We start from the raw sequence: 18368 nt of genomic DNA on the forward strand, positions 1-18368 counted from the left end.
TTGTGTTATGTAGTGAATGTGAAAATGAACTGCTACCTCCTCTGTCAGCTCTAGCCACTGAAAAGAAATAAGCGGAGAAATCAGGCCAATTATAAAAACTGGTCAGTCTGACGTGGTGTTGCCTGAGCTCATTACTATTCATGAGCTCGCCCAGTTGCGCTGGGCAAAGGATGCTGATAACCAGGCTCTTATTGGCTTGCTGTTAGCCAATCAGAGTCAAGCAGCTTAGCTTGTTGAATATTAATGAGAACTGGCACAAATCAAGCTGAGTCTTCCTGCAGGCTTTCTATACCACGCTAGAATGGCTTGAAACAAGGTAACAAAGGCATTTTTTCCACAAAAAATGTTACAGAGTCCATGGTAGAACTTCAGACATTACCACAAAGTAATGAAATGCGTGTGGCAGGGCACCTTTAAAATTTGCTGTTTTGAATGCCCACTCTTTATCTAACAAGTAAGTTTTAATCAACGATTTTATTACCCTTTACCACCTAGATTTTATGCTTCTTACGGAGACATGGTTAGATAATAGCAGAAAAAACTCCTTATTGAAGCACCACCCCCAAATTTCAACTTTTTAAAATGTCTCCAGAGTCGGCAGAAAGGGTGGTGGTGTTGCTGCTATTTTCAAAGATACAATTCAATGTAAACAGATTTCACTAGGTGAATTCAAATCTTTTGAGTATTTGTGTACTGTGGTGAAAACCTCATCAAGCGTTTTATTAGTTACCTTATACAGGCCCCCAAAATACTGTACAAGCTTCATTGATGAATTTTCTGAAATTATGTTGATTATATGTACCGATTTTAATTCTTTTATCTTAACTGGTGACTTCAATATTCATATTGACAATCCTAATAATAACACTGCTAAAGATCTCTGTGCCCTGTTTGATACTTTCGAGCCGTCGCTGCATGTAAATGCCCTACTCACACGAAAGGCCATACATTGGATTTGGTGCTCAGTAAGGGTCTTAGCATTGCTGGTGTTAATGTTATGGATCTAGCTCTGTCTGACCAGTACTGCATTTTCTTTGATGCAGTAGTTTCTCCAATGATTCACACACAATCTAAATCGGTCAAAAAAAGGTATATTACTGACAACACCTTCTTATTGACATTCACCCGTCTTATTTTCATGGAATTGGTATCTAATAAATTAATTACAGCAGCAGGGTCTGTAGAAGATCATCTCAAACAGTTTAATTCTGAAATACTCGGGGTACTTGATGTCATTGCACCTGTTAGGACTAAAATAAGGTCTGGTAAACAGAAAGCCCCATGGAGAAATGCCCTGACTAGCTAATCAGAAGAAAGAATGCAGGAAGGCAGAACGAAGATGGCAAAAAATTAAAACACAGATTGATCATGAGATCTACAAAGATAAATTCTGTCAGTACAACACTGTACTACGCAGTACGAGGCAGTCCCACTTTTCTGGAATTATTAATGATAATATTAATAATACACATGTATTATTTGCCACTGTTGATAGGTTAACTAATCCCCCCCATGTAGTCGTGCCCTGACTTTGTCTCAATTAAACAATGTAAGGAGTTTGCCCAATTCTTCCAAAATAAAATTGAAAACATAAGATTCCGTATTAGCTCCACTCTGAGCAGAAACATTGACACTTTATCACCTCATACAAAAGTAATGGTCTCTATGTCTGAATTTATTGCTATTAATGACAAAACACTCGCAGAAATCGTGCAGGTTCTTAAGCCATCCCAGTGATCTCTAGACATCATGCCTGCTAGTTTCTTTAAAAATGTTTTCTGTTTGCAATGGATTTGTTGCTTATTGTAAATGGCTCGTTACTCACAGGCAGTTTCCCTGCATCCCTGAAAACTGCAATTATCAGACCCCTTATGAAAAAGAGAAATCTCGATGCCTCCGTACTTAACTACAGGCCTATCTCGAATCTGATGAAGACAGAGGTGATGACGCTCAATATCCCAAACGCCCCAAAAATACAAATAGAAGACACAAACCTACCCATGACCAACCATTTCACTTACCTAGGCAGCATTGTCAGCCATGATGGAGGAAAAGGCAACGAAATCACAAGCCGACTCAGCAAGGCCCGAAAAACCTTACAGAGACTAAACAACGTCTGGAAGTCTGCCCAGTACAGCACCAACACCAAGCTGAGACTTTACCAGAGCTGTGTCCCTGCTATACGGCTCTGAGTGCTGGCGAACAACTGAAAGCGATCTCTACAAACTGTCGACCTTCCACACCAAAAGCCTACATAAAATAAAGAGAATATTCTGGCCCAACACCATCTCCAATCAACATGACAACATAGCTACCATCATTATGAGAAGGCGATGGAAATGGATTGGACATGCAATACGTAGAGAGCAAGAAAACATCACGCAAACTGCCCTTCACTGGACACCAGATGGCAAACGTAAAAAAGGCCGACCCAAGAATACCTGGCGCAGGACGGTGTAGGGAGAGCTGAAGACCCTAAATCACACCTTTTAATCATGCTTTTATTACTTGTAGGGTAGACTACTGCAATGCGCTTCTTACTAATGCTCCTAATAAGACCATGAAACAGCTGCAACTCATCCAAAATGCTGCTACAAGAATACTCAAACACCAAGAGAGAGCACATTACCCCAATTCTCAAATCCCTGCACTGGCTTCCGGTTAAATTCAGAATCGATTTCAAGGCCTTACTTATTGCTTTCAAGTCTTTCAATGGTCTAGGCCCTAAATATAGGTCTCTCAGATCAGCAGGTACTGGTCAGTTGGTGGTGCCCAGAGTTCTTTCCAAGAGTGGTGAACAGCCTTCAGCCATTATGTTGCCCACTGCTGGAATCAGCTTCCACTGGATCTAAGGCAAGCACCAACTATAACCATTTCTGCAGAGCTTTCAATTAGTCTCGTTTGATGGTATTTTAATTACTTTATTATTTGTTTTTAAACTGTGTTATGCCTTTATAAAATGTTTCTGTCTTCTCATGTATCTCAATTATATATTTTTGTTGTTGTTGTTTCTGCCTGTAAAGCACTTTGAATGACCTCTGTTGAGAAAGTGCTCTATAAATAAATTTGCCTTGCCTTAAAATAAAGTCCTATCTATTGTGACCTGGAAAAATGGAGAGAAAAAAAATCATCTATAGTTTGGGGTTAATTATCAGAAACTAAACAAAGAAAGCTAAACAGAATCAGTGAGTTTATAAAGTAGACCAGCTGCATGCAACATGCAGACCAATAGTGCCACCTGGTGTCCTTACCCATCTAATTGTTCAAACCGAAGTAAAGAAATCCATAAGTCATCACTATCACTAACAAGACTGAAAAGGGACTGGCTAAAATAATGAGCTATGTTGACTACCAGCATGTCCAGATATCATGGACGTTTGCACAGTCACACACAACTCTATCTGTAAAATCTCAGTCCCCCACTGCGATCTCTAAGAAAATGTGTCTCCTATGCAATCCAATTGGTATTTTCATTAGGTGTTTTATTCAAATTCTGTGTGCAAAAAAACAACAAGCTTAAACATAAAATGTGTTCAGGATTTTGCTAAATATTTTTCATCAAGACAGTATAAGTTATATTACGCAGCAGGACTGTATACAAATTAAACACTAACACAAATCTACTTCACTTCATTTCAACCCCCTAAATAAGCAATATGATATGATATATTTATAGATTGCAGACATAAAGAAATCCCAGGGATAACAAGTTGAAGTGAAAACACACATTAACATAAACTTATTTCCAACATGGTCCAAGATGTTAAAGGGCCCATATTATGCTCATTTTCAGGTTCATTATTGTATTTTAAGGTTGTACCTGAATAGGTTTACATGATTTAATTTTCAAAAAACACCATATTTTTGTTGTACTGCACAGCTCTCTCTCACTGTTGCAGATCCTCTTTTCAGCTGGTCTCTGTTTTAGCTACAGAGTGAGACCTCTTTTCTTCTTCTTCTTCTGTACCGTCTTTGATTGCACTTGCACATGCGCAGTAGCTCAGATGTAGATCATGTCAGCTAGCTAGCTCCATAGACAGTAAAAGAGAGGCTGTTTCTACAACTTCAGTCAGTTACAAGGCAGGATTAGCTGGGAGACTTCTAAATGAGGGCGCACATGTAAGTAGTTCTTTTGTAGATTATGGTGAACTTGTGTGTGTTCTTCTCCGGGAACCATCACCTTATCGTGGTGGAGAGGTTTGTGTGTCCCTATGAACCTGAGGGCTGTGTTGTCTGGAGCTTTGTGCTCCTGGTAGGGTCTCCCAAGGCAAAGTGGTCTCAGGTGAGGGGCCAGACAAAGAATGGTTCAAAAATCCTATGAAAAATCGAGGAAGGGATGAAGTGACCCTGCCCGGAGGAAGCCCGGGGCCCCCGTCTGGAGCCAGGCCCAGATGGAGGGCTCGTCAGCGAGCGTCTGGTGGCCGGGTTTGCCACGGAGCCCGGCCAGGCACAGCCCGAAAAAGCTACGTGGCGGACATCTCTCCATCCCATGGGCCCACCACCTGTGGGAGGAACCGCTGGGGTCGGGGGCGCTGCCACATGGGTGGCAGTGAAGGTCAGGGGCCTCGACGGACCAGACCCGGGCAGCAGAGGCTGGCTTTGGGGACGTGGAATGTCACCTCTCTGTGGGGGAAGGAGCCGGAACTTGTGCGGGAGGTGGAGCGCTACCGGTTAGATCTGGTGGGGCTTACCTCTACGCACAGTCTTGGTTCTGGAACCATACTCCTGGATAGGGGTTGGACTATTTTCTTCTCCGGAGTTGCCCAGGGTGTGAGGCGGCGTGCGGGTGTGGGGATACTCACAAGCCCCCGGCTGAGCGCCGCTACGTTGGAGTTTAACCCGGTGGACGAGAGGGTCGCCTCCCTACGCCTGCGGGTTGTAGGGGGGAAAACTCTGACTGTTGTTTGTGCATATGCACCAAACAAGAGTTCGGAGTATTCGGCCTTCTTGGAGACTTTGAGTGGAGTCCTGCATGGGGCTCCAGTCGGGGACTCCATAGCTCTGCTGGGGGACTTCAATGCGCACGTGGGTAATGATGGAGACACATGGAGAGGCGTGATTGGGAGGAACGGCCTCCCTGATCTAAACCAGAGTGGTTGTTTGTTGTTGGACTTCTGTGCTAGTCATGGATTGTCTATAACGAACACCATGTTCGAACATAGGGATGCTCATAAGTGTACTTGGTACCAGAGCACCCTAGGCCAAAGGTCAATGATCAATTTTATAATCGTTTCATCTGATCTGAGGCCGTATATTTTGGACACTCGGGTGAAGAGAGGGGCGGAGCTGTCAACCGATCACCATCTGGTGGTGAGTTGGGTCAGGGGGTGGGGGAAGACTCTGGACAGACCTGGTAAGCCCAAACGGGTAGTGCGGGTAAATTGGGAACGTCTGGAGGAGGCCCCTGTCCGACAGACTTTCAACTCACACCTCCGGCGGAGCTTTTCGTGCATCCCTGTGGAGGCTGGGGGCATTGAACCCGAGTGGACAATGTTCAAAGTTTCCATTGCTGAAGCTGTGGTGAGGAGCTGTGGTCTTAGGGTCTTAGGTGCCTCAAGGGGCGGTAACCCACGAACACCGTGGTGGACACCGGTGGTCAGGGAAGCCGTCCGACTGAAGAAGGAGTCTTTCCGGGATATGTTATCCCAGACGACTCTGGAGGCAGTTGCAAGGTACCGAAGGGCCCGAAGGGCTGCAGCCTCTGCCGTGAAAGAGGCAAAGCAGCGTGTGTGGGAGAAGTTCGGAGAAGACATGGAGAAGGACTTTCGGTCAGCTCCAAGGTACTTCTGGAAAACCGTTCGCCACCTCAGGAGGGGGAAGCGGGGAACCATCCAAGCTGTGTACAGTAAGGATGGGACGCTGTTGACCTCAACTGAGGAGGTAATAGGGCGGTGGAAGGAGCACTTTGAGGAACTCCTAAATTCGACTAATACGCACTCTATGGGAGAGGCAGAGCTGGAGGATGAGGGGGGATTGACATCAATTTCCCTGGTGGAGGTTGCTGAGGTAGTTAAACAACTCCACAGTGGCAAAGCCCCAGGAATTGATGAGATCCGTCCAGAAATGCTTAAAGCTCTGGGTGTGGAGGGGTTGTCTTGGTTGACACGCCTCTTCAACATTGCGTGGAAGTCTGGGACGGTGCCTAAGGAGTGGCAGACCGGGGTGGTGGTTCCCCTTTTTAAAAAGGGGGACCAGAGGGTGTGTGCCAATTACAGGGGTATCATACTTCTCAGCCCCCCCGGTAAAGTCTACTCCAAGGTGCTGGAAAGGGGGTTCGGTCGATAGTCGAATCTCAGGTTGAAGAGGAACAATGCGGATTCCGTCCTGGTCGTGGAACAACGGACCAGATCTTTACTCTCGCAAGGATCCTGGAGGGAGCCTGGGAGTATGCCCAACCAGTCTACATGTGTTTTGTGGATCTGGAGAAGGCGTATGACCGGGTGCCCCGGGAGATACTGTGGGAGGTGCGGGGTGAGGGGGTCCCTTCTCAGGGCCATCCAATCTCTGTACGACCAAAGCGAGAGCTGTGTCCGGGTTCTCAGCAGTAAGTCGGACTCGTTTCAGGTGAGAGTTGGCCTCCGCCAGGGCTGCGCTTTGTCACCAATCCTGTTTGTAGTATTTATGGACAGGATATCGAGGCGTAGTCGGGGTGGAGAGAGGTTGCAGTTTGGTGGGCTGGGGATCTCATCGCTGCTTTTTGCAGATGATGTGGTCCTGATGGCATCATCGGCCTGTGACCTTCAGCACTCACTGGATCGGTTTGCAGCCGAGTGTGAAGCGGCTGGGATGAGGATTAGCACCTCTAAATCGGAGGCCATAGTTCTCAGCAGGAAACCGATGGCGTGCCTTCTCCAGGTAGGGAATGAGTCCTTACCCCAAGTGAAGGAGATCAAGTATATTGGGGTCTTGTTCGCGAGTGAGGTGACAATGGAGCGGGAGATTGGTCAGAGAATCGGCACAGCAGGTGCGGTATTACATTCAATTTATCGCACCATTGTGACGAAAAGAGAGCTGAGCCAGAAGGCAAAGCTCTCAATCTACCGGTCAGTTTTTGTTCCTACCCTCACCTATGGTCATGAAGGCTGGGTCATGACCGAAAGAACAAGATCCAGGGTACAAGCGGCCGAAATGGGTTTCCTCAGGAGGGTAGCTGGCGTCTCCCTTAGAGATAGGGTGAGAAGCTCAGTTATCCGTGAGGAGCTCGGAGTAGAGCCACAGTAGTGGCCTGGGAACGCCTCGGGATCCCCCAGTCGGAGCTGGTTAATGTGGCCCGGGAAAGGGAAGTTTGGGGTCCCCTGCTGGAGCTGCTACCCCCGCGACCCGACCCCGGATAAGCGGATGAAGATGGATGGATGGATTGTGTGTGTTGTAGCAGTGCTTTGCTATTGAGAACAAGGTAGCATGCTAGCGTTAGCACAAGCGTTAGCATGCTAACGCTACGAGCTAACGGTTGCGGTTAGCCAGCTCGCTTCGGCTTGTGACATCACAAGCCGTGCCGATTTTGAACAGCTCACCCAGAGACTGAAGGCAGGACACATTCAGAAACCGTATCTCACTCAAAACAGCATGGATGGATTTTTTTCAAAGTTTGTATGCGTGTGGAAGCACCAGAGACACAAAAGAACACCCCAAATCCCAGAAAAAGTGTTTTTTTCATAATATGGGCACTTTAAATGACAAATCAAATCATTCCTGGTAAAAAGAAAAGAAAGATGGCCTAAACAAGTCTGATGAAAAACAACTACAGTGTAAAGCATACAGTATGTGAAGCATAGTTTATCTGACTGTGTGCACTGTTAGAAACAGGCAGGTTTAATGGTCTTCCTGAAGAGCAAGACTTGAGACTTGTTATCTCTGACAAGGAGGTTATGTTTTCGGCTGGGTTTGTTTGTTTATCTGTCAGTAGGATTACAGAAAAACTAATTTTCATGAAACTTGGTGGAAGGGTGTAGCCTGGTCCAAGGAAGAAACCATTACATTTTGGAGTGAATCCGAATCACAGGACTGATACACAAATTATTTTTTCAGCGAGGGAGGACATTTGTGCTGCATTCAGTGTTGTAGAAATAATTGGAAAAATAAGAGCTTTCCCTGCTCATAGCTTAATCCCGACAGAAAGCCCCAGTGAATTTCAGCCTGCATGCATGTTTTTTTCAGCCTAACATTGTTGAAACAGAGCAGCTGATATTGGTAGAGAGAGAAACAAGTAAGCGGACTGTAAATGACAGCATAATGCAGTTAAGACTCTCACACTGAGCTGAAATGAAACACTGATGATAATATTCTTCTCATATGATATCAGCATAATATCATAGGGAAAGTCAGTATGTGCATCTTCTCCAGATGCTCTCAAGATAACAGAGAAAAGATTAATTTGCCAGTTGTCTGTCACACCACAATGTAAGCAGAAATTTCCAAACATCAGAGTAGCCATGGCCAGCAGCGCGCTGTGTGCCCGAGGGAACACACAATGCCACTGCACTGACCGCCAGTCTAACTGCCGTGAAACCAGAGGCCTATGTGTTGTATCCCACTGATGATACATGGAATTCCTTATGTGACTCCAGTCAGCACCTTCTTGGCAGAGGAAGTGGCTGATGGGAATTGTAGAATTGAACTGAAGACCAACCTTGACTGCCTTGGCCGTCTCCAGGGACTGCTCCGGTGGGATGCCCACCTCCCTCTCCCTCAGAAGCTGCTGTGTGAAGTAGGTGATATCTCGCCCTGCGATGGGAATGTGCTTTATACAGCTGCCAATGACATAACCTTCAGCCTGAGAGAAGCAAAAGAATAAATAGAGAAACAGACAGGAAGAATAAGTATCAAGGCTACAGTTGTTATAGCTTGATATTCTTAATCAGATCGACGTACTGCAAGGACATATCTCCATGCTGATGTGTTTGGCTCCTTTTTTTGAGCATGTTCAGCAGTGGCTACGGACATGCTGACTCAGTCAGCCAACCTCTAAATGTATTCTGCAAGCACATTTCCTAAAACTGAGTAATTCCTTCCAGCCTCTGAAACACTGTGGTCTACTTTGAAACATCAACACTATCCTGTTATTGAGCAGTACACAGATGGAAATGTATTTTCTTTTTTAAAGACACACACTGTTCTTGCACATGGCTGCCCCTGGTGTTTAATAACAGTAAAAAAAAAAGAAGAAGAAAATTCAATTAAATGCTGTTCTGAACAAAGCAAAATAAATGACCATGACTTTCTCAGAAATTAAAACAGCAAGGCCACCAAAGGAATATATATATATATATATATATATATATATATTTTTTAAAGTCATGTCAACTGTGATATTTTTACATGAGATGAATACGTATAAATATAAAAAATCTGTGAAAATGTACTGAAACTGGTATTTCACCACAGTAAATGTCCTTAAAGTTAAAGACCCTACATCCTCTGCCCCACTCCTGAATGGCCAGGGGAGCATACACATTCATGTTGATTGTTCAAGAACTAGGAAGTGCTGTTGTGTTTGAGAGAGCGAGCAGTTGATAGAGCTGTCTTCTGGAGAGGGTGCCTCTCTCGATCTGGAAACTCACCACAGGGATGACGTGGGTGACACCGTCTCCGCTGTCGATGACCGTGCCTGTCAGTGTCCTCTCTCCCACCTGTCTGGACGTCCAGGAGGCTGCCAGAGCAAGCACAGCCTGGCACACACATACGTTCAGAGAAATGTCACACTGATAATATCCTAACTGTATGTTCACATGTACACAGACTACAAGCATGCTGTAACAAATTCCTGTGTACTACTACTACCAGATGACCCAGTATATCTCACCTGCACAGCGATGTACAGGCCTGGTACATTGAAGGATTCAAACATGATCTCGGCTGTGTACTCTCGGTTTTCTGGTGTGTTCAGAGGAGGCTCTGTCTGCAGACGGAGATTAAATAGCACACACACACACACACACACACACACACACACACACACAGCCACAGTACAGTTATTCTGTAACAAAGTGTGGTTAAAAGCAGGTTTTCATTCACCGTTATGTATGAGGATGTAACTAGTGTACGAGCGTAATTAAGTAAGGAGCTTATGTGAGCCCACCACCACAGATAAAAATCTAAATCTAATAACTTGGGCTGCAAATAACAATTATTTGTGCCAACATGTTGTAGTTTACTAGCCCTTGGCCCATGAGCCGAAATGTTAATTTCACACTGAGAGAAGAAGTGTGATTTTTGAAAATGTCCATCAAGAGCAGGAATCCATTTTGGACTTGGGGACATTTTTAAGCCTCTTACCAGGAGGAAGTAGTGGTCCTCAGGCTCAGCCCTCAGGTACTTGAAGATGATCTGCTCCATGAAGCGCTCCATTAGGTCCCAGTCCTCCACAATCCCATGACGGATTGGCCACTGTTGGCACAAAGCTTCAGCTAGTTTGAACACTGCATTGAGTTATGAAGGCATAATTAAAGGCATAGGATGCAAAGCACACACACTGCAGCACGCATACTGTTAAATGAAACACTGCTTGCTGCTGTAAACTGAAAAAAAACTGTAATATTTTAAACTTCCTGTCTATATGGTTTCTCTAGCCACCTATGTTTTTGTGAGATCACTGCACAGTTGACTTCTAAACCCCTGAAGCTGAATATCTGCACTGCAGTCCAACATATAGGTTTGTTCATGCTTATATAACTGCAAAAAATGTTGCACGTGTAGATGCTCTATATGAGCTACAGCTCTTATTGGAAGTTACCATGCTGACTTTATTTATTCATTTCTGGTGACATAACAGTACTTTAATTATGAAATCTGACAACAGGTCCATCAACATAGGACAGTTTCCTCTCTGTTTGCAGGTTAACCCTGCAACAACAAAACTACTAAAATGCACAGCATGTAAGTTGTCTAATGACATCATGCAGTTGGTATGTAGATGGAGGTAGTTCAGTGAACAATGTCCCGAGCTTATTCAATAATGCTTCCTCGAGAATGACACTAGTTTGAGACTTTGAAGCTCCTTCCCAGGTGTCACCAATAACAGTCCTACTATATCTTATATTATGTCTGCATTCATATTAGGTGTTCCAGGGCCCTAAACTGTGTCCCAAAGCCATGCTAAATACTGACTGTATATAGTATATGTACTATATACTAATCTTATAGCATCCTGTTCTTGCAGTTAATATACAAGAAAATCAACATACCTAACCGTTTATACAAACAGAACACAACACAATAAGTGCACCATCAACGTCAATCAAACTGCAACTTTAGAATGGTTTTCCACCATATACAAAATATTTTTTTTGGCTGGACCGCCTCCAATGCTGTATCCAGTTCTTATTATAGATCCATGGCGTGTATGTGGAAGAGCTCAGCCCCGAGTAGGGGAGAGGTGTAGCGTAATGATAAATACTACAGTTTTAGCCGCGGCCCTGTTTAATACCGGGTTTCAGTACCCATCCCTAAATAAAAGGATTGTCCTTAATCATCGCGTTTCAGGCAGTCTTTTGCGATGCGTTTGTCAGGCATGTTCAGATGGTGTACATGGTCAGAACTACTACAGATGAACATTTAATATCTATATTCACATTAGACCTGTAACAATTTGGCCACAACTAAGCATATTGATCCTACACGGTCCAACCATATACTAAGTTTTGACCTAGTCTTGTTCCAGACGTGATTCGCTCACTCTTTTCCTGTGTATGTTGCATTGTAGGAGAATAGTGTAAATTCGTACACAGACGTATGTATACTTTATTTTGTCGCTTTTCAAGAGTGAACACACTGCAAACTTAAAACCAGCTTAAAATTAGTATGTGGTACAGAAGTGGAACACAGTTCTGGTGTTGTGCATGCAGGCTAACTGGCTAACTGGGTCACCTAAAGGGAGCAGAGCCCTCGTTGATGATATTAGCTGCACCTGTGCTTTTTCTGCTATGACAAGTCTACTGTGAGAGGCCTACTGCCTGTACCAAAGAGGAAACTTGAACAACTGTGTGTGCTGCTGTTGTATTATTTTTGTACACCTTTTATAATCTGGAGGGACTTTGTAAAAGATAACTCCAAATTTTGTTCATGTTCTATGACTTTGCTGGCAATTATTCTGAATTGTCAGCAAAGTCATAGAACATGAACGAAATTTGGAGTTATCTTTTACAAAGTCCTATTTTCAAAGTCTTATTTTCATCCAATCTCAATGTTATTCCATATAGTTGTTAGGGGTGGTACAGTTCATGAAAAAACACCCATACCGCTCGGTTCGGAGCGTGTGTGCGTCGCACGGTTCATCAGTACACTGTTAATGTGCACTAACCACTTACTGCTGTAGTGCCCACTTTCGACACCTATGTTAAAACACTTACTGGAAACGACGAGGGGGATGAGCGTGACGAACGCAACACATGGCAGCTGATTGGACGAACGCGTCACGTGGTTCTTGCTACTCCTGAATTTCAAAACAGACTCAAATGGCGTCTCGTTCTGAATACGATCTTGTATTTTACGAAAATAGTTTAGTAAACATTTTAAGCGAGAAATATGCCATACAGTTGTTGAATCTGTCTGTTTTTTTTAAATCGACAAAGGTCAGTTTAAAAGATTTTCGTCAGATTTTGAGAGAGTTTGTGGAGTGATGCTGCTACAGGTCACGTCACATGCAGAAATGTCAAGTGGGAGAGATAAGGAAGGCTGCCCGGAGTTGGAGGATGCGCTAGTGTCGTATAAGTCTGGTGTGTGGGAACATTTTGGATTTCATGTTACCTATGATGACAGCGAAAATAAAACAATAGATAGAACTGCCACTGTGTGCATGTATTGTGCAACATGCATTCAATATGCTAATTTTAGCTATATATCATATGCTGAAGTATATTTCTGGAGTGTTAAAGATTAAAAGAAAAAATAACAAGAACCGTACAGAACCGAAAACCATGACCCTAAAACCGTGATACGACCGAACCGTAGATTTTGTGAACCGTACCACCCCTAATAGTTGTGTCCAACTCACCTAATAGTTCCTACAAATAAAAAAATTCTAAATGATAATCAACGTCCTTTAAAAGCCCATATTGTTGGAGAAATACAGGTTGTTATTGGTCATTCCATTAAATATATAGCACGGATGTTTAAAATATTTTAAAGGTAAATTAGTTTATAAATGGATTCCCACACTGTGATCCTGTGAAAGTCTTTCTCCTCCTTGTTTGGGTAGAAGAAAAACATTCAGCAAAATGGCACCTTTAACCTGCTTCTTGTTTACGAATCACTAAATGCATTACATGTATGAATATATCGATTCTTTGAAGAAACAGAAAACTATCAAACATTGGCTTTGCCAGTGGCTTCTGTGGGTGTGCTGAGCTGTCAGGGTCATGTACCTTAGTGGAATATGACGGCTTGTCTACTGCTTCATCGCCGATGTAGAAATCCAAGTCATCCACCCCCTTCATCATCCTCCGCTGGGCCTGGTCCCCAACCTTGGCTGACTCTTTGATAGCGATACCTGACAAGAAAATAAAGAACTCAATAAAGAGCAACAGTGAGGATAAATCCTTTAAAGTTGTGTACATTGTATTCAGTACATTGTGTTAAAATGGTCAAGAATGATATTTTTTTTTCAGAACTGTGTTGCAAATTATAAAAACTAAAACTTCAAAATCGGATGTGGAAGAGACCTTTAGGTTTTAAACCATGACAGGTGTTGCGAGGAGAATCTCAAGCAAACTTCTTGTTAGAGCATATGACAAACATTTTCCTCTTTTCAAAGATGCATCATGGTCATTGTTAGAGTCACTGGCCTGCTTTGCTGGTGTGAGGTAAATTTAATGCCTGGTGAAATACTCACATGATGGAACGATAAACTGTGGCTCTGTGTTCCCGGCATATCCCAGTTTGGTGTAACTGCAAGAGAAAAGCATCACATTTCATTATATAGAGGCTGCATGTTCTAAACAGACCACCTGCTACTCTGCTGACAGGCACTTCTATGCATGAAAGTTTACTTCAGTAAAGATTATTTTTGGCTGCCATGTCCTGTACTATCGTTTTGATCAATGCCATCGCTGTCTTTTGGTGGATTGGGTGGGTGCCAAAAGCAGCAGCAGCAGTTCTGGAGCTAATGCTAATAGGAGGCCATTAAAAAGAGCCATTCATGTAGTATTGGGAAACTGAAGACTATTCATATTTGTCTAGGGGGGGGAAAAAGATCACTTCTGCATAAACTGAACTTCCTTAACCAAACTAGCTGTATGATGTAAAGATGTTTCTAAGAATCATTATGATTGGGCCACAACATTACCAACATTTCCACCTCCATGCTCATAACATTCAAGACACCTTCAGCTTTAGCATCAAAGACTTTAGACTTTACAGCCTTCTCCATGTCTCTGCTCTGTACAAATGGTGTTTTGTGGGGCACATGCTAACCAGATGTAGTCCCGACTGGGTTAGGCCTAGACAGAACTCTGATACTTCCTGCACACAGGGCCCAAGGGACTGATAGAGGACACTGCTGACGACTGCCAAAGCACTGTGGGCATAATAGGCTACATCCTGGTCATAATAGTGGCTACTTTGAATTTGAACTTTATAAAAGGAAGCAGGAATCAGCAGTCTTTAAAAGAAATGACCTCAGAATGTTATGAGGAAACTTTCAAATAGGCTCCATGTAGGTTATAACAATTAAAACTGTCCCAACTGTGTCTTTCTGGTTTGGTCATCTGCATAGTAAGTACCAATCTCCTGTACAACTTTTTAGATTCAACATGTAACAAGTTTATGAAAGCTTTTACATTTCCTGTCCTGGACACCAATCAAAGGTTTCTTTTTCCTGGATAAAACTCTTACAGTTGCACAGGAAATGGTGCATTTCATTTTAATGTAGGTAACAACAAACTAGTTGTTATTAGTGTAGAGTAACTACAGAAAGGAAGCAGAAATATGAGATTAAGAAGACACAGCACCTACAATGAGTGTCTCTTGATTAGTATCTCAGAAAAAAGGGAAATATTATGAGAGCTGAAAAGATATTCACAACGTAGATTTATGTCCTGCTTTCTTGTGTCGAATAACGTCACCCTCCCATAATGGGAACAGCAATAGAGTATGTTCAAATACAGTAGAAAACTGGGAGAAATAGTTGGCAGGTCCACTTTGTGAAGTATTGCTAAAAATAATAGCCTAATGTATTTCAATTTGTAAGGTCTAAATTCATACTGCCTTTATCATACTGCCGTAATATAGACCTGCCTTGTAACATAGGGAACTTCTCCCACTAGTGACTTAGAGTATCTTCTCATGTCTCTGGGTTTGATATAGGCCTGTTTGCAGGAGTTTGGTCATTGCTACTACTTTGCTTATTCATGAAATAAATGCCATCACCACTTTGACATACGGTTTGGACCCACCTCTTAAGTGAATTTGTCACTTTAATCCAAAAAAATAAAAAGCATGGATTGGCATTCAGGGAGAAGAACAGCAGTCTCATGAAAATAACAACATGGGCGGACAGAATGTAGCAGCAGCACTCTGAACACCTTCATACCACAAAGCAGTCCCAGCTTGTCTACCTCAGCCTGCCTGGACAAGCTTACAATACACCACTTCTCAAAGTGGACATCCTCGCACAGGACAGCTGGAGCTGAGCCCAACAACCAGCTGAACTACTGGAGTAAACCACTTTTTGTAAATTACGATACATATGTTAGTATCTTTTTTTGGGAATCTTACACATTGGTATCTTCAGCTCAATGAATCATCTAATTTTTGCTAAAGGATAATCTGTTGTCTAATGTAGGTCTACTTGTAATTTACTTATACCCATGGTGACTGTGGCTCATTAATTATTACAGCCTTATGTAGTGAAACTTCAACTGTTTGCTTAAGAATTAGCCCACCCAACCCTTTGACTGCACTAAAGCGTGATTTATGCTTCTGTGTTAAATCTACGCTGTGGCTACGTATGTAGATACGTGGAGACACCGACCCTACGCATCGTGCACGTTGCTCGGCTGTGGCTTGGTAGCGTTGCATTTCCCCCGACTCATTTCCAGGTTCTCCTTCTCCATAACATTCAACATCAAATCAAGGAGAGGGTTAACTTCTCCTGCTCCAGATTTCCCACCGTGGTCAGAAAGAACAGGGGAGACACTTTGTTTCTCTCACTATGCCTCTAGAGCCGGGACTCGCTCCGAAGGTTATCGCTGTCACTCTCTCACTCTCTCTTCCACACACAAGTATAAACTTCAGGCCACTTACATAGGCTACAGGGAAAGCTCTGTGTGGAGCCTCCGCACAACCATATATCACACTTAGGCTGCAAAACCTGAGATTTGTAATTTGGAAGCTTGAATGTGACAGTGCAATGCTAGTTTTGCACAAAAGACAACCTAACCGACACTTTACCCAAATCTGGATGAGGTTCTTTCATTGCAGGGTCAGGTAGTCTATTCTAATAATAGCAGCCAGGCTGCTTAGAAGGTTGATATGTAAAAGGAAGTGGAGTTGTCACTGTTTGGACTCAAAGACAGCTGTTGAACTCCCTCAGCACTTTACAACATCTGTCCATAGCTGCTACTCTCCAGCTTAGCTGCAAAGCTATGTCAAAGTTTCCATTTAAAACAACTAATCATGAACCAAATCTCAACCTAAACTGCACTCAGCCTAATGACCAAGCGCTATTTCTGCAAATAAAATGTCCTGTAGTCACTGATACTGGAACATGCGTTATGACTGTAAAGCTTGGCCAGAAAGTAGAAGCCATCTGCTTGATGAGTAGAAACTAGCGCTGGCCAACCTAATTCTCAGCTGCACTTTTACTCAGTTTAAGAGCTGTCCCAGTGCAGATCAGAAGCAGCAGTATGGTTAGCCGCCTTAGGGAAGGAGGGGGATGAGTGGAGAGGTATGCAATGTGAGTAGTAACGAGTTCAAGCCTCAACAAGCAAGCAATGCTGCAAACCACTTTTAGCTCCCAAAAGTAATTTAGCATACCTATCTTGCTAAGTATTTTTTTTTTTTGGGATAATCTGCATGTCTGCATTTGTTATAAGACATTCATCTCCTTCAAAGTGAGAATCACTCATAGAAAAGAATACATACAATGACTGTGTCGGTTCATGTATTTACAGTAATATAATGATGACGACTCAAGAATGTCTTCCATTATTTAAACCATTTAAAAAGAAAAAGCAATCAGGTGAAATTCTACCTTATTCCAGAAGCAGGGAAGGAGGTTTACACACCAATCCATACAAACACTGCTGCAGAAGGAGCTAAGAGAATATCTAGCCCTGTATTATTTTGTCTGCCCCTTAAAACAACATTGGCTGCTAAAGCAGACTCTTATTAGGTCAATACAATTGAGACAATTTCTTTAGGATAATAATCAGTAGCCTGGCAAAGAAGAGAAATTAGAGAAGTTAATCAAAAAAGCATGACTGGGATGCCGAGAAACGACCATATATGGACTAAAAAGCGTGAATGAGGAAGTGTAGGCTGAATAGGAAGTAGTATTGCGCCTGCTCAAATCCGGACTAACGAGCAAAAAGATTTCTGAATTGCACTAACGTTAGCTAATGGCACGGATATCTTCACGAGACACACCAATATGGAAAATCTAGCAAATTAACACAGAACGTTAGACTAAGATACTGGCATTAAGGCCTGCCAGCTCCAAATGAATGAAACCAGCTGTGAGGGAAGCCTTCCTCAGTCAGGTTTATGGCTTGCAACAGCATACATTGGTTGGGTTTTTGCATTCCATTAGACAGGAAGAAAACATAACGTTACCCTAGTGATGAATCCATGCAAATGAAGAAACTAGCTAACAAGCAGGAAAATGAGCATGACAAATATACTGACTCTGCACGGCAGCTCAAATGACCAGACTGGGTTTTTCTCGGAATAAAACCGGTAAAGAGTAATGATATGTCACGGTTAGCTGTTGGTTAGCATATTTTCTCACTGGCTAGCTGTCTGCATAATACACAGAGACAGACACATATATATATATATATATATATATACACACACACACACACACACACACACAGTTGCTGCTGCTGCTGCTGACACTGACAGTCCCTAACCGTACTCAGCCTCTCGATGACACCCGAGCCCCCTGTTTGCACGGCGGTTCGATTTGAACAGCTTACCCTGTGCCGCAGTCGACAACACACGCCGGTAATCGTCCAGCCATCTCTCCCCGAGTCTCTGTTGTTTACAAACGGTTAAATTTGAATGACAGCAGGCTGTGTCGGCAGTCGGCTGGAGGATATGGCAAGCCGTCCACAGGCGGAACCCCTGAGCCCGCACAGTGCCGTTTCCACTTCCGCACTCGGCGACTGGCAGGCAAGATGGCGGAGGCTGTGTGGAGCAAGAGAGCCAAC

At 43.3% G+C, this 18368-nt stretch overlaps 1 protein-coding gene across 1 annotated transcript in view; it reads right to left on the reverse strand.

Moving 5' to 3' along the window:
* Nucleotides 1-18304, reverse strand: part of LOC144525920 (actin-related protein 3-like) — a 35361-nt gene extending 17057 nt beyond the window's left edge. Inside the window, exons 1-7 of the mRNA XM_078262978.1 lie at nt 18135-18304; nt 13829-13884; nt 13362-13486; nt 10276-10386; nt 9803-9898; nt 9561-9668; nt 8630-8773 (exon numbers count right to left, since the gene is read on the reverse strand). Coding sequence (XP_078119104.1) covers nt 8630-8773; nt 9561-9668; nt 9803-9898; nt 10276-10386; nt 13362-13486; nt 13829-13884; nt 18135-18178 — 684 coding nt within the window. The 5' untranslated portion in view covers nt 18179-18304. The remainder of the gene's footprint in view (nt 1-8629; nt 8774-9560; nt 9669-9802; nt 9899-10275; nt 10387-13361; nt 13487-13828; nt 13885-18134) is intronic.
* Between the last annotated feature and the right edge of the window lie 64 nt (nt 18305-18368).

This window comes from Sander vitreus, chromosome 11 (assembly GCF_031162955.1).
Source record: "Sander vitreus isolate 19-12246 chromosome 11, sanVit1, whole genome shotgun sequence".
Classification (NCBI taxonomy): Eukaryota; Metazoa; Chordata; class Actinopteri; order Perciformes; family Percidae; genus Sander; species Sander vitreus.